The sequence below is a fragment of the Lithobates pipiens genome, unplaced genomic scaffold (genome assembly GCF_037356315.1).
Source record: "Lithobates pipiens isolate NorthernLeopardFrog02 unplaced genomic scaffold, aLitPip1_a1.2 Scaffold_16, whole genome shotgun sequence".
Classification (NCBI taxonomy): Eukaryota; Metazoa; Chordata; class Amphibia; order Anura; family Ranidae; genus Lithobates; species Lithobates pipiens.
In genome coordinates, this window is record NW_027507748.1 from 553,035,582 (window position 1) to 553,048,597 (window position 13,016).

At 46.9% G+C, this 13,016-nt stretch overlaps 1 protein-coding gene across 2 annotated transcripts in view; it reads right to left on the reverse strand.

The window, feature by feature from the left end:
* BAZ2A (bromodomain adjacent to zinc finger domain 2A) overlaps positions 1-13,016 on the reverse strand; it is a 161,371-nt gene that overhangs the window by 83,123 nt on the left and 65,232 nt on the right. For both annotated transcript variants that reach the window (XM_077483474.1, XM_077483473.1), the window contains exon 2: positions 1,284-1,421. In XM_077483474.1, coding sequence (XP_077339600.1) covers positions 1,284-1,419 — 136 coding nt within the window. In that variant the 5' untranslated portion in view covers positions 1,420-1,421. The remainder of the gene's footprint in view (positions 1-1,283; positions 1,422-13,016) is intronic.

Consider the following 13,016-nt stretch of genomic DNA (forward strand, 5'->3'; position numbering starts at 1 on the left):
GTTAACTAGGGGCAATCAGGGGGTTAAAACCATTAGTGGGTAGTATATCGGGGTACCTAGCGCTATAAAAACCTGGCGGTGAACCTAAAAAAATAATTAACTACCTAGCGACACTAATGCAGTGATCAGAAAAATGATCGCTTAGTGACACTGGCAAAAGGGGGTGAAAGGGTTAACTAGGGGCAATCAGGGGGTTAAAACCGTTATTGGGGGGTGGTAGGGGACTACCCTGGACCTAACACTAACTGCCCTGACACTTTTTAATTTTACAACTGACACTGAATGCAGTGATCAGTAAATAAATGATCACTGCAATCAGTGACACTGTGACTGGGGGGGGGGGGGGTTTGTGTGCCTGTGTGTTAGTTAGTGTCAGTGTAGTGTTTGGTGCAGACTTACTGTGTCCTCTCCTCATAGTCCAGTCAATAAGACTGCCCCGAGGAGAATGACATCACTTCCTCCCTGCCTGTGTATACAATACACAGTGGGAGGAAGCTTCTCATTCGCCAGGAGCGATCGAGAGGGGATGGCCAGAAACCAACGGCCATCCCCTCATCCTGGATCGCTCCTGAAGCGAACCGGACCGCCGCATCCAGCGGGAGGGGGTCCGATCGGTCCCCCCACCCGCTGGAAGGCAAGCACGTACATGTACGTGCTTATGCCTGTACATGCCATTGTGATGACGTACAATGGCATGCGGCGGTCGTTAAGTGGTTAACACAGACAGCGGGACTCAGCTCCACCCCTGCGTCAGAGCTTTTGAACCAATGGCTCCTACTGCTATCGATCTGTCCAATGAGGAGAGTGACAGCAGCTGGAGCTGCTGTGCTCATGTACATCGCTGGATTGGGCTCAGGTAAGACAAAGGGGGACCTGCAGCACAGAAGGTTTTTCACCTTAATGCATCAAGGTGAAAAACCTTAAGGCTTTATAATCACTTTAACAAAAATGTTTGGCTGAATTACATGCATCCAGTGTAGCACAATATTGTTACCATGAAACAAATTTTTATTTTTTTTATCAGAGTGGGTTTTTAGACACTAGAGCTTAGCAGTAGAGGGATGCATGGAGTTGCATTTTATACCTTTTTATTTTAAACCTTTATGATTTAGTTCACATTTACCAAGAACTACTTCTGGATAGCAGCCAGGATGAGGTGGAACCATTAGGAACATGATACGTCACAATGCCATGCTGGACTTCTGATCACCACAACTGAAACCCATAGCATTATTCTTTCAACATTATATATTGAGAGAGCTATTTTATATATAAATGCTTACCTTTAACTTGCTGAGGAAATATTACAAGGGTATTATTTGTGTAAACTGGTTCTACCAACTGAGGCAGCTGTTTGAGTCCTGAGGCGCTAGATAACGGAGGCTGGCCACTACTGGCAAAATGATTGTTTGTCTCCATGTCTGCAACATAAATAAAACAAAAAGTGTCAACAATTTATTATAAGAAGAAAGGCTACAATACTACAACAGATATCCCATCGTGGAGAAATGTTTTATCATAGTAGCCATTGTTAGCCTGGAAACTAAAAATGCTAAGGCCCCCTTCACACTGATCAGTTTTTGTTCAGCATAAAGCCAGCCATAGACGTTTCGAATCTCAGCCGGTTCAGCAAGCACCAGCCGGGATTCCAACCACATATGGCCATGCTGAATGTACCCAAGTCGACCAATCTAGCAGAAGGGATGGAAAAAGGGGCAGTGTTAAAGGAGGAAACAAGCGATTTTCAGTTGTGGGAAAGAAAATTGCTCAGTTTATGGCCGGCTTAACAGCCCTTTTACACTGATGTGCTTGTCATGCATTCCCATTGACTTACAATGGAAGGCGCTTTTGAAAAGCCACAGGAAAGATGCATCATGCAGGACTTTTCAAAGTGCAGTACACCTGCAGTGTGAAGAGTTCCATAGGATTTACCCAACACAATTTCCATGCATTTTTATTCTGCTTTTTAAACACCAAAAGCACATCAAAAAATTGATCAGTATGAAAGGGTTCTAAAAACAGAGCTGCGGAGAGGCCCATGGAAACCACTAGAAATGCAACAATGCCATAAAAAAAAAAAAAAAAAAAACTGCGAGAGTAGTAATATCTTTAATCAGCTACCAGCTGTCAAGCCCAATTTAGAGGAAGTCCAATGCAATGCGCTGTTTTGAAATAGAAATAAAAAAACAAAAAGGAGAAGTAATCTAAAAACATCAATCATTATTTCATAGGTTATATGCCCTCAAAAGGTGAATTCTAGCAGCATAAGGGTTAAATCAAGTTTAAAGCACACCTGTACAGAGACCAATATTGAGGCTACCAATGCTTGTTGAGTTGCCTGGTTCTCTCTGGCTTTCTGAATCATTAATCTGGAACAAGTATGCAATTGTGTCCACAGACACACAGCATGGCTCCATTCCCCACCCCGTTCGCTCCTTACAGGATGCGATTGACAGCAGCAGGAGCCAATGGCTCCCATCGCTGCCTCCATGCTCAGTGAGAAGAGAGCGAGCTACTGTTCTCGGGCACAATGCTGAATCTAGATCAGGCTCAGGTAAGTATAGAGGTGGCTCGGAGGAAAGCTGCATTAATGTAAAAAATATCTTCAACCGTTAAAAACACTTTAATGCAATCCAATATCCAAAATAAATGAATAATCTGGCCAATGGAATCCATTAATGCTCAAAAAACTGACGCTCCTGAACACGTGTGCAATATGTGGCTTTGGGCATGTTTGTTCAGTAGCTTTTCTCTTGGCAGAAGTTCGGGCGTTCAGAGGGCTAAACGCAAGCCCAGTGTGTATGAGGCCTTAAAGTGATAGAAAACATGGAATTCTGCTTTAAACGGTTGCTGATTTCTGTCGTGTTTACAAAGTTAAACCTTCTATTCCAAACTCACGTAAACACAAGGAGGTCTTGACCTTGTGAAATACAGATCCCACAAAAACTTGCACGCAGGCAGTTGATGGCATGAACAACTATTATCCTTTATTTACATAATGCTGCCTTACCATACAGAACACAGAATAACACGGCATTATTACACAATGGAGTGTTCCATCTATATTTCTATCTCTGTAACAAAAACACACACGCTACTCATACCTTTTATGCTTTTGGACTTTGGGGAGGATGAAAAGTATTCAGATTGTTCCTACGCATGAAACATTTGTATATAGTTACAATCAAAACACAATCCCCAGAATTCATATAATGTGTTAGATACTCGTTAGGAATCTGTCTTGCGGCGGTAATGTGACAAAGGGTGGAAATTGTGACAGATATATGTATGTGTTGGCAAGGTGTATGAGTGTCGCCACTATGACAGAACTGTCGCAAGCATCTCTCTTATGAAGTGGAGAAACTTTACAGCTATTTGGAGGAGTTGGTAGAGTAATAAAAATGTATCAATGCACAGTAATTACACTTGTCAAAGTTAACCACTTCAGCCCCAGAAGGATTTACCCCTTTCCTGACTAGGCCATTTTTTGCGATACAGCACTGCGTCACTTTAACTGGCAATTGCGAGGTCATGCGACGCTGTACCCAAACAAAATTGATGTCCTTTTTTCCCTACAAATAGAGCTTTCTTTTGGTGGTAAAAACCTCTGCGGTTTTTACTTTTTGCGATATATAAAAATAAAAAAGAAGAACAAAAACAAATATTTTTTACTTTTTGCTATAATAAATAGCCCCATATTAAAAAAAATAAAAAATCCGCAGTTTAGGCCGATAAGTAATCTACATATTTTCAAAAAAAAAAAAAAGAATAAAACCACAAGAAGTGTATATTGTTTGGTTTGCGCAAAAGTTTTAGCGTCTACAAAATAGCGGATAGATTTATGGCATTTTTATTGGGACTGTGACGGACAAATCGGACACTTTTTTTGGACCACTGACATTTATACAGTGATCAGAGCTAAAAATAGCCACCGATTACTGTATAAAGGTCGTTGGCAGGGAAGGGGTTAACACTAGGATGTGATCAAGGGGTTAGCTGTGTTCCCTCAGTTCTAACTGTGGCACATGTGTACATGTGCACGTGTTCCCTCAGTACTGTGGCACATGCCCCCTATACCCCTTAAAGCGTACAGCTACAGCGATTCACATAGGGGAGACATTCTGCCAACGTCAGAGGGCAGCGGGCAGTCGGCAAGCGGTTAAAATGGTTGTAAAGGCAAAATATTTTTTTTTACCTTTAGGCTTCTTGCACACTGCAGCTTGAAAAAGCTCAGTACAGCTTTTTTTTTGCCAAGCTAAAATACAGCCCGTTTATTGTAATGTGCCTATGCATACAAGTACATAAGTGCAGCGCATTCTTCAGTAAACAAAAAAATATATAATAATTTACACCTCATGTGCACAAATTCCCATTACATACTGTGCACTCCTGTGACCCGTTTTAAGCCAGCTGTCGACTGACATCACAGAGCCGATCCAGGCTCAAGAAAGATCCTAATCGCATCCGGCTCAGCCTCTCAGCCACTCCCATCCCCTTCACTCCAGTGAGTGCAGGGGCGCAGAGCAGAGAGCCGGTGACTGACACTCACAGCTCTCTGCTCAGAGAGCTCTGAAAACCGAGCGATCAGCGGTGTTTGATCGCTCGGTTCTCAGCCTTAGAGTTGGCAGGGGACAGATGCATCCCAGGTATAAATCCCCAAAAAAATGTTTCCGTGCTTCTCTTTTAATGTATTCTCTGTATTAAAGTGAAAAATCATTCTGTCATCAGGACTCCCCCCTGGTCTTACAGCCTGGAGGGAGCCCGTGGGAGCAGACTATTAGGTAAAAGTACTTTTTGCTTCCTCCTAGACATAAATAAGCATTTAACCTTTGCCAGGAGTTTCAGCTTTAAAGCAGACTTCCACCCGCTTATCTGCCGCCTTCTCTCCCCCCCCTCCTCCAGTGGGGAGGGTACCCATTTTATAAAAAGGTACCCGTCCCCACTTCCAAGAGATCTTGTTGCTGCAAGATCACAGAGAAGCTCAACCCCCTCCTCCTTCCCCTGCTGCCAGCATTTCAGAAAGCGCAGCTGTGAAGCCAGAATGGTTTCCATGTCAGTTTCCCTTACCACGAATGGCGCCTGCAGAACCTGAGAGCATCGTCTGGGGTGCTGACATCTCTGGATTCCAGGACAGGTAAGTGTCCAATTATTAAAAGTCAGCAGCTGCAGTATGCAGTTTTTTTTTTTTTTTTTTTTTACAGTAAAAAATGTAAGTTACACCAAAGCACATAAACACCCCTCCCCCCCAAAAAACAAACAAAAAAAAAAAAAGGGTTTGAGGCCCTACACATAATATCCCATAGTCTACAAACTATGGGATATTTTTTATTGAATTCATTTTTTTCCTTTTTTTTTCCTAGTAATGGCTGCAATCAGCGACTTATAGCAGGACTGCGACATTGCGGCAGACAAAGCAGACACTAAGTGACACTTTTTGGGGACCAGTGACACCAATACAGTGATCAGTGTCACTGTACTAATGACACTGGCAGAGAAGGAGTTAACATCAGAGGCAAGCAAAGGGATAAATGTGTCCCTAAGGAGTGATTTCCAACTGTGTGAGGTGCTTGTACTGTGGGAAGACAGAGATCCATGTTCCTGCTTAGCAGAAGCACAGGATCTTCGTTTTCCCTTCTGACAGAATGGTGATCTGCCTCCTGACCCAATGATTGGCTTCCGCTGTGTCCAATCACAGTGGGAGCTGGATGCTGGCGGCGCGACTGCAAACCCAAAAGTGGAGACGACGTACAGGTACACGAGTTTGCCTGTAGGAGGTCAGCAAGTGGTTAAAGTGGAAATTTGGGTACTAAATAAAAATGGGTGAACATGCAAGATTTTTAATGCAGAAGAGACATGCTTCGTCGCTCCTGCATTAAAATTACCTACCTATCCTCCCCTGTGCAGCGAGTTGCGCACACACAGCTCACTGTAGAAATTCAGCAATGTCTAAATCAATGGAACCCCAATGCATGCACTGTAGTGACAACATCCTACACATACTAGGGCCAAATTAGGCATCCTCACCCAGCCAATGAAAATGCCCGGCATTTGATATCCAGAAGCTGGCCGCTGATATCTTTGAGCGGCTGGCTTCTGGGTATCAAAGAGGTCATCGGCAGGCAGGGAGCTCCAGAACGCATCACTAGAGCCAAGATGAGTATAGTTCATCTTTAAGCTGGCCATACATAGCTGTTTTTTTTCCGTTCAGTTGTCAGGCCAATTAAAAAAAAAATAATAAAAAAAAAAAAAAAACACTGAACAGATTCCCCCATCCACAATGAAAGTAGCTATTGTATTTTAACTGCAGGGACTCATCTGCTGTCAGATTACACTGATCAGTGCTGCAGCCGATTGGCCACAGTGCTGATCGCACAAAACTTTCTCAAACCCGTTCAAGAAAAGTCAAATATTAGATTTAAATCCATCTATAGCGAACTATATTGGTTGGATAACCAGGGGGAAAAAAAAAAAAAAAGGAAAGAAAGCCTAAAGAAGGCTCAAATCCCAAGCGCGGCACTACCTGCATGTTCTCCCTTTGCGGCTTTCCTCTGGATATTCAGATTTCCTCCCAAACTCCAAAGACATGGATGGTGGGTTAACTCTTTTACACAACAGTATATATGTGGCCTTTCAGCAGATGGGCCTTAAAGTGGTTGTAAACCCTTACAGACCACTTTTACCTACAGGTAAGCTTAGATTAAGGCTTACCTGTAGGTGCAAGAAATATCTCCTAAACCTACATGGTTTAGGAGATATTTGCAAAACGGCGCGCAGGCACACCGAGTGTGCCGTTTCTAAAGGAGAGTGTGCTGTTAGTGGTGGCTCCCCTGTGCATGCGCGGGAGTGACGTCATCGTGGCTCCGGACAGTCGCAGTGCCAGAGCCTCGATACCCGGAAGTCATTCCCGGGAGATAAGGCGGCAACAGAGGAGGGTAACGAGGACCGCTGCGGGGGCTTCGATCTCAGGTAAGTAATTTATAATAGCTCACTATGCCTTTGTCTTGCAGAGTGTTTATTTTTTCCCCAGAGAGTTTACTCTTTAATGCCGAGCAGCCGCATATATGTGGCCCTGCTGAGAGCACGCTCCCTGCACGGTAGCCAGGGAGGGATCGTAAGCTCCCGATGCATACCTGTGATCAAGAACTTTCCAATTACATGACCCGAATACCCACCTCAGCCTCCCAGCTTTTGGAACACTTAAAAAGCTGGGAGAAAGTTGTCAGAAAGGGGTTGAAGTAGTATGGCTAAAGCTTTATAGGCCCTACTTCTCCTGTGGCTCACAGGAGTGCAGTTCATTCTGTGACCCAGTTTCAGCCAACTGCCGGCTGACATAACTCAGGCTCTGGATCAATCCTGACTTTACACAGGATCCACCCAGATGCCTGGAATGCCAACTGGCTCAGCCTCTCAGTGAGCCGCTGGGAGACAAAGCTAGCTTTTTCGCCTCCTCCACAGCGCTCCAGTGAGTGCTGGAAGGGCAGAGCAGAGAGCAGGGACTGACAGTCATGGCCCTTTGCTCAAAGCGAAGTAGACAACTGAGTGATCAGCAGTGTTTGGTAGCTCAGTTCTCAGTCAGAGTCAGCGGGGGTTAGATGCAGCATTGGACCAATGTTGCATACACCTAGGCGAGTATAAGACCCCTTTCACACAGACATTTTTCAGGCACTAAAGGGCTAAAAATAGCTCCCAAAAACGCCTCCCCTGCTACCCCAATGTGAAAGCCTAAGTGCTTTCACGCTGGGGCGCTGCGCTGGCAGGATGTTAAAAAAAAAAAGTCCTGCAAGCAGCATCTTTGGGGCGGTTGTTGAAGCGATGTATACACTGCCCCTGCCCACTGAAATGAATGGGTCACCACTGCCGAAGTGCCAGCAAAGAACCTCGGTGCTACACTAGCGCTATTGACCCTTTCTTTGGCCACTAGCGGGGGGCTAAAAGCACCGCTAAAACTACGGTAAAATGCCACTAAAACTAGTGGCGCTTTACCCTAACACAGCCGCACTGTTAATGTGAAAGGGCTTTAAATTAGAGCTGCACTATTCTGGCTAAAATGAGAATTACAATTTTTTTGCTTAGAAGATAGATCACGATTCTCGCAGTGTAACATCATATTAAAACAAAAAACAAACAAAAAAAAAAAAAAGTGGGCTAACTTTACTGTTTCGCTTTTTTTTTTTCATTGAAGTGTATTTTTTCCCAAAAAATTGCATTTGAAAGACTGCTGGGCAAATACGGCGCAACATAAAATATTGCAGCAATTGCCATTTTATTCCCTAGGGTCTCTACTAAAATATATATGTTTGGGGGGTTCATAAGTAACTTTCCAGCAACAAAATATTGATTTTATCTTAAGAAATAAGTATCAGAAAAAGATTTAGACTTTAAGTGGTTAAACTTCCTGCATTTACACACAGAAGTTTGATCTAAGTGGGAAAAGTTAGTTACAATGTTTCATGTTGTTAAAAACTTGGCAGACTGGCCAGATATTTTCTTTTGACAGCTGAGTGAGCAGATAATGGCCCATACACATGAACTGAATATATAGTACGACTTTTTTCACTTAATAGTCGCAAGTAGAAATTGAATAGGTAAATAAAGTCACGAAAATTCTCATACAACAGACAAAAAAAAAATTGGAAGTGATGTCATGTGTAAAAATCGTATGAGAAAAATTTTCGTGCATGTCCAATCGAATAATATCGGATGAACGGTCTTGATCAGCTGCCGAAAGTAGCGTACACACAATCCGAAAATCGGACGATTTTTCCTTGGACGTCAGTTTTCGTACGATATTCGGATCGTGTATACGGGCCATAAGTCTCTCAACTTGTTATACAGAAGTCGTTTTGCAAGTCGCCGCTGATCGTGTGCAGGTCGCGGCGCTGCAAGTTGTGCCGCCCGCTGTGTGAACCGAGCCTTACTGACTCCTGCCTAATTTGGCCCTAGTATGTGTAGGTATGCATGCATGAATGTGAGTAAAGCCACGTGCACAGGATCAGATTTTTGGCAGGGAATTGTTTGATGACAGACTGTTTTCCTAAAATCTGACCCTTTAGTACGCTCCATCAGACAACTGTTGTCCAGCTTTCCGCCAACAAATGTTAGATGACAGGCTAGTAAATTGTTGTCGGAAAATGGTCTGTTGTAAAATTTTCCTATTGTGTGTACACAAGTTTGTCACACAAAAGTCCAAACACGCATGCTCGGAATCAATGCTCACCAAACACGACATTAGCAGAAGGTGCCCAAAGGAAGGCGCTCAAGACCCGAAATTCCACATAGTACGTGACTACAGTCGTGTTTGTTGCCTGACAATTGTGTACCGTTTGTATGCAAGACAAGTTCCTGGTACACGCCCTTCGGACAAAAAAGTCTGACACTTTGTTGGCCAACAATCCGATCATGTGTATGAGGCTTTAGGCAAGCCATAAACAGTGCAAAATGTCTTTCCTGCAACCAGTTTTTTTTTTTATACTACTAATGGCGATCAGTGACTTATAGCAGGACACGACATGGCGGCGGACAAATTAGACACTAAGTGACACTTTTTGGGGACCAGTGACATCAATACAGTGCTAAAAAAAAAAAAAAAAGCACACTGTCAGCGAAGGGGCGATCAAAGCGTTAGGCTTCATGTACACTGCTGCTGGTAAACAGACCTTAAGGCCGCGTACACACGCGCGGACTGTTCGCCCAACCTTGTTCGGCAAACAGTTTCGGCAAACAGTCCGCTCAAAATTTGCATGAGCGGACTTGCCCACACACGAGCGGACTGTTTCAACGAACTGTTTGCCAAACAGTCCGCTCAACTTTTGAAATGAACGGACTCGCCCACGTAAGGCGGAGGCAAATCCGCCCATTTCGAGCGCGTGTACAGGTAGGCGGGGCCCGCGAAGGAGACGTCGCGGGCTCCGCCGCCTGGAATGGGCTCAAAGGGGAACCCCGACGCCGAAAAAAAATCGGCGTGGGGGTTCCCCCAAAGTCCACACCAGACCCTTGTCCGAGCACGCTACCCGGCCGGCCAGGAAAGGGGGGCGAGCGAGCGCGCCCCCCCTCCTGAGCCGTACCAGGCCGCGTGCCCTCAATATGGGGGGTGCCTTGGGGAAGGGGGGCCGCGCGGCCCCCCCACCCCAAAGCACCTTGTCCCCATGTTGATGAGGACAAGGGCCTCTTCCCGACAACCCTGGCCGTTGGTTGTCGGGGTCTGCGGGCGGGGGGCTTATCGGAATCCGGGAGCCCCCTTTAAGAAGGGGGCCCCCGGATACCGGCCCCCCACCCTATGTGAAGGAGTATGGGGTACAATGTACCCCTACCCATTCACCTGTGAAATAAAGTACAAAAAAAAACACAACACAGGGAAAAAATATTTTATTGCACAGCTCCGGGGGTCTTCCGTCTTCGGGGGTCTTCTCGCCGGACTCCTCCGCTATCTGTGTGTAGCTCTTTTACTAGCGGAGGAGTCCGGCTTTCTTCCTCCCCGCCGCCGGCCTCTTCTCCCGACTTCGGGGGTCTTGTCCCCCTCTTCGGTTCTTCTGCCGGGCCACCGCGCCTTCTTGTAGCTCTTTTACAGGCGGTGGCCCGGTCTTCTGTCGCCGCTGTCGTCGTCGCCGCCGCCTTCCGGTCTTGTTCTTCTTCTTCTTCTTCTTCTTCTTCTCCTGGAGATGTTGACTCGACGAGCTCTCCGGCCGGAATGCCAGGGACACGCTCCGCTGCCACTTATATAGTGACAATGGGGCGGTGTCACATGGTATATGTCACATGGGTTGGTCACATGGTGACCCCGCCCCCTTACGATGTCATAGTCCCCATGTGACATCAACTCATGTGACCAACCCATGTGACATATACCATGTGACCCCGCCCCATTGTCACTATATAAGTGACCGCACAGCGCGGCTCTGGCATTCCGGCCGGAGAGAGCGTCGTGTCAACATCTCCTGGAGAAGAACAAGAAGAAGAACAAGAAGAAGAACAAGAACGGAAGGCGGCGACAGCGACAGCGGCGACAGAAGACCGGGCCACCGCCTGTAAAAGAGCTACAAGAAGGCGCGGTGGCCCGGCAGAAGAACCGAAGGCGGCGACAGAAGAACGGAAGGCAGCGGCGACAGAAGACCGGGCCACCACCTGCAAAAGAGCTACAAGAAGGCGCGGTGGCCCGGCAGAAGAACCGAAGAGGGGGACAAGACCCCCGAAGTCGGGAGAAGAGGCCGGCGGCGGGGAGGAAGAAAGCCGGACTCCTCCGCTAGTAAAAGAGCTACACACAGATAGCGGAGGAGTCCGGCGAGAAGACCCCCGAAGACGGAAGACCCCCGGAGCTGTGCAATAAAATATTTTTTCCCTGTGTTGTGTTTTTTTTTGTACTTTATTTCACAGGTGAATGGGTAGGGGTACATTGTACCCCATACTCATTCACATAGGGTGGGGGGCCGGTATCCGGGGGCCCCCTTCTTAAAGGGGGCTCCCGGATTCCGATAAGCCCCCCCGCCCGCAGACCCCGACAACCAACGGCCAGGGTTGTCGGGAAGAGGCCCTTGTCCTCATCAACATGGGGACAAGGTGCTTTGGGGTGGGGGGGCCGCGCGGCCCCCCCTTCCCCAAGGCACCCCCCATGTTGAGGGCACGCGGCCTGGTACGGCTCAGGAGGGGGGGCGCGCTCGCTCGCCCCCCTTTCCTGGCCGGCCGGGTAGCGTGCTCGGACAAGGGTCTGGTGTGGACTTTGGGGGAACCCCCACGCCGATTTTTTCCGGCGTTGGGGTTCCCCTTTAAGCCCATTCCAGGCGGCGGAGCCCGCGACGTCTCCTTCGCGGGCCCCGCCTACCTGTACACGCGCTCGAAATGGGCGGACTTTCCGAGCGGGAACAGTTTGCTCATTTCGAAAGTAGCCTACACACGGGCGGACTGTTCGCTCAAACACAGTTTCAGCGGACAGTTTTTCGGAATTTCCGAAAGACTTTGTCCGTCCAACTGTCCGCTGAAACTGTCCGCTGAAAGCCCACACACGGGCGGACTGTCCGCCCAAACACTGTTCAGCGGACAAGGTTGGGCGAACAGTCCGCCCGTGTGTACGCGGCCTTAGAAGCGGGTTTTTTCAGCTGCCCCTGAACGCTCCTCTATGTTATCTTATTACATGTACACAGGGTTGGTGATAGTCATTTCTAGGCAGTTGAGTTTAGAGGCCTTTTTTTGGAATGCAAAAAATGGGTTCAGATGGATGTTCAGAGGCATTTGAAATGCCAAATGCCTGTAACTGATACTAAACGGGGTAATTCTCGTTTAGCAGCGTTTCGTTTTCAGAAAAAATAAAAAATGTTTTTTTTTTTTTTTTTTTACAAACACTTCTAGACACAAAACGCGGATAAATGCGGCATGTAAACGCATCTAAATAGCCGGTTTCTAGCCATCGAGTTAAATCATTCAGGAGAGGTTAAACAATGTTCTGTTTACATGAAGCCCAAAATGTTTCCCTAAGGCCCCATTCACACCTGAGCTTCAAGCTACAAAACGCTCAGGTGTGAATGGGGCCTAAGGAGTGCTAACGGTGTGGGGTGCTTGTACTGTGGGAAGTACAAGTCATACTTCATACTCCCATCACACACATTCCTGGATGAGCTCTCAATGTTGGGTGCTGCAGCAATAACCAGCTGAATGCTGGTTCAAGTCACAATGAAGATATTTGCCAGTAGGGATGAGCTCAGGTGTGTTCGCATGGACCACGTACAGAGCCCGCCAGGAAGTCAGCGCTGCGCTAATCACTGGCAGTGAGACATTTCCCGATCTCTGCAGCCGCACATCGGGGGCAATGTCTCACTAGCCTGTGATTAGCGCAGCGCCACGCCAACTTCCTGGCGGGCTCTGCACCTGGTCCATGCGAACACGCCTGAGCTCATCCCTATTTGCCAGCATACCATGGAACGACATAAATAGCATCCAAATGGATAATTTATTGCGTGATCACAACACAAGGAGAGTGCAAAGTTTCGGAGTCACGCAGGACCCCCTTCGTCAGGCATGTGATGGGA